Source organism: Lupinus angustifolius, chromosome LG06, assembly GCF_001865875.1.
Source record: "Lupinus angustifolius cultivar Tanjil chromosome LG06, LupAngTanjil_v1.0, whole genome shotgun sequence".
NCBI lineage: Eukaryota > Viridiplantae > Streptophyta > Magnoliopsida > Fabales > Fabaceae > Lupinus > Lupinus angustifolius.
The window spans coordinates 27,901,689-27,905,118 of NC_032014.1; the positions used below are offsets into that span (position 1 = coordinate 27,901,689).

Genomic DNA, 3,430 nt, shown 5'->3' on the forward strand with positions numbered 1-3,430 from the left:
TTGTTTGAGAAAATAATGGATTTAATTTTTCCTTCCATAAGAAATTTCACGGATGAATAACTTTTCTTCTTTCATGCACTACCTAACACTAGTAAATATACATTCATGAGATATTCACGATAAAAGAAAAGAAATATTCTTCCATAAACTTCAATACCGATCGAACAAGGAATAGTATTTTTTTTGAAAAAAAATTAGTCTTTTGGGAATTTGGAAAAATGAATAGGATATGAATCTGAAAATGTGGGGTGTCAAAATTAAATCCCATAACTATTTTCATTCTAAATGATTGTGGAATTTGACAAAAAAAACAATTTTACTTTCATTTTCAGCCAAGAGAATTGTGGGAAAGCTCTATGCTATCACGACCATTCATTAGTTATCCACAACAATATATGCATATAATTTGTTAACAAAACTATAGCTTATATTTTATTCATTCAAATTTATGCTCACTTTTCATCCCCATGACTCCAATAATGCAAATCAATCTACAACCCATGTATACACCTTCTATCAAAACCAAAACCACTTCACTCAAAATTCTTAGCACTCTAAATGAAAAAAACAACCAAACCAATCAAAATTCCTTAGTGGGCAAAGTTAAACAACTTGTTCTAACCAAAGAAAATAGAACCAAATTGAACACTTACCAAGATAGAGAATTCTATACATATCCACGTTTAGTGACCCATGTAGATAATGGCTTCATTTCTATACTAACAAATCTATATAGAGATAGGTTGAGACCCAACATAGAGATTCTTGATCTTATGAGCTCTTGGGTTAGTCATCTACCTAGTGATGTTAAGTACAAAAGAGTGGTAGGGCATGGTTTGAATGCACAAGAACTTTCAAAGAATTCAAGGTTGGACTATTTTTGTGTGAAGGATCTTAACCAAGATCACAAGTTTGAATTTGAGAGTTGTAGTTTTGATGCAGTGTTATGTACAGTTAGCGTGCAATATCTTCAACAACCAGAGAAGGTTAGATATTCTGTGAATCTATATTAGAGTAAACTATTTTGGTTGATCAATTTTTTTCACTTATACTTGGAAAACTCAAAATATTAAATATGGATTAAATTAGTCTTTTTAATATTTTTATGACATTTAATAAGAACTATTTTAATTTGTATTCACAATCTTTGAGTATTAATTTGAATTTTTATTTTTTTAGGATTAAGTTAGTACATATGAAAGTTTATAATGATTAAAGTGAATATTCTTTCTTTATATTATTTCTAGAGCCTGAACTGGCTAGTGTTAAGTATGTTGATTTTCATTTCAAGAAATTTGGCTATGGGATAAAACCATAAACATACCATAATGAATTGTTTATAATCAAAACTTTAAGAAGCTTCAATTTGTTGATTAATTAAATTTAGTTTGAATCTTTTAAAAATTACAATTGATTGTTGATTCTTGAGTTGAATAACACTACTGGAATAGTGATACTTTAGAATAGTTTTTGTATATGTTATATAAATAGTAACATTTTATTTTTATTGATAATTATTCACACTGGTTGAGGAAGATGAGGATTATATTGCACTTGATACACTAATAGGGTGCCCTATTTATGCTATAGATATGAAGACTTTTACGCTATCATATTTGATTGCACCAATGTAATGAATGAATATTAGATTCCCCATTTCTTTTTCAGATAATAAAGATATGATAACTCAATTAAATAATACATACTGTATCATTATAGTACTCAATGTATAGTGTCCGTATAAAGAAAATCTTAATTGATAGGTAACAAAAACTTTTATAAATGAATGATACTTGTTAAGAGAGACAGTCACACTTTAAAAAGTATTAGTGGGTAAAAATAAATAGTAACTTTGTATTTTTTAATTATTTATTTGTAACACATACTAAATTTTAAAATATTATTCCACTCTTTTAAAATTTTCATTTGATGTTATATCATACTAATTTCATACCTTACCATTATAATGCTACTATGTCCTACACTTTATATTATCCTATTCTCATCACATAAAATCCATGCATTTTACTAATAAGGTTTACCCTTATTAACATAAGGTCATTTCCCTAAACTTAACATTAGAGGTTTGATATTTATCGTGTGTATGAAATATTTTTTTGGTAATAGAAACAAAACTTACTTCATTATCTCTACGCCTAGAAAGAATAATTCGAGCTACCTAAAAAAACATTATCGACTCATAAGTTATTTACAGGTATTCGCAGAGGTATTCCGGGTTCTAAAGCCAGGAGGGATATTCATTGTGAGTTTTAGCAATAGAATGTTTTATGAAAAGGCCATCAATGCATGGAGAGAAGGAAGTGCTTATAGTAGAGTAAGACTTGTGGTTCAATACTTTCAATGTGTGGAAGGTTTCACTGAGCCAGAGGTTGTGCAAAAAGTACCATCTACTATTGATGCTAAAGAGAACAATAATTCACTATTTGATTGGATTATGAGGCTTTTTGGATTAATGTCTAAGTCAGATCCCTTTTATGCAGTGATTGCTTATAGGAATTTTAGAATTATACATGATGATTGAATTGGTCTCGAAATCGTAGTTACGAGATTCTGTTGTTAACTTTATGTACCACGTATCGAATTCACTGTACGAGATGCAATATATCAAGTTTATTTGAAAATTGTCATATAATAATATAAAAAGTGACAAAGTTATGTACTAATGAGTCATATACCCGTATCCATCGATACGAAAGTGAAAGTGTAATTAGTCATTTTTGAAGTTGAAATTAATGTGTTTAGAGATTTCCCTCACAACTAATGTTAGAAATTGATATTTTGCTCAATGCATCAAGTTTACACTTGTAGTGTTCTACATTTTGATTGTTTCATAAATTATTCCAATCTGATTTGCAAGTTAAAATGGAATGAAACGGTAGAAGCATATCATACCAAGAACTTGAATAAGGTTCCTTGTTTATTAATAAAAGTTTAGGTAAATTATATGTTAATAACTTTTTTTATAGTCCTACCAACATGTTATTATTTATCAGTGTTATCACAAATCACAATGTTCAGTTAGAACACAGAAAGATATGCTTGATCTAGATTGTCTAGACTATTTCAGTATTACCTCATCGGAAATTCGGTTAATCTTATATCAGATATGACAGAGCTTGTATGATGGCTTCCATTTTCGACATAATCAACTTGGGCAAAGGCTTGCTGAAAACAAAAAAAGAAGTTAAATATAGGATCAGAAAACCTTAGCCAAATCCACATTTTAACTAAAACTTGAGTAGAATTGCATATATGCATCTTTAACATATGCTTAGCAATAGCATAAGCAGCAACAAAAGTTTGTAAGGTATTAGCATCATATTTCATATCATCGAAAAATCATCGAAACTCTAGGTGGCGTGTCTAAGAATATCCTCAACAAAATGGAGAAGTGGCTTCACATCATATT

At 29.1% G+C, this 3,430-nt stretch overlaps 1 protein-coding gene across 1 annotated transcript; it reads left to right on the forward strand.

The window, feature by feature from the left end:
- On the forward strand, positions 421–2,641 carry LOC109350647. The gene is made up of 2 exons (XM_019591881.1): positions 421–986; positions 2,216–2,641. Exons 1-2 carry the CDS (start codon positions 468–470, stop codon positions 2,540–2,542), a joined length of 846 nt encoding a protein of 281 aa, XP_019447426.1. The 5' UTR covers positions 421–467; the 3' UTR covers positions 2,543–2,641.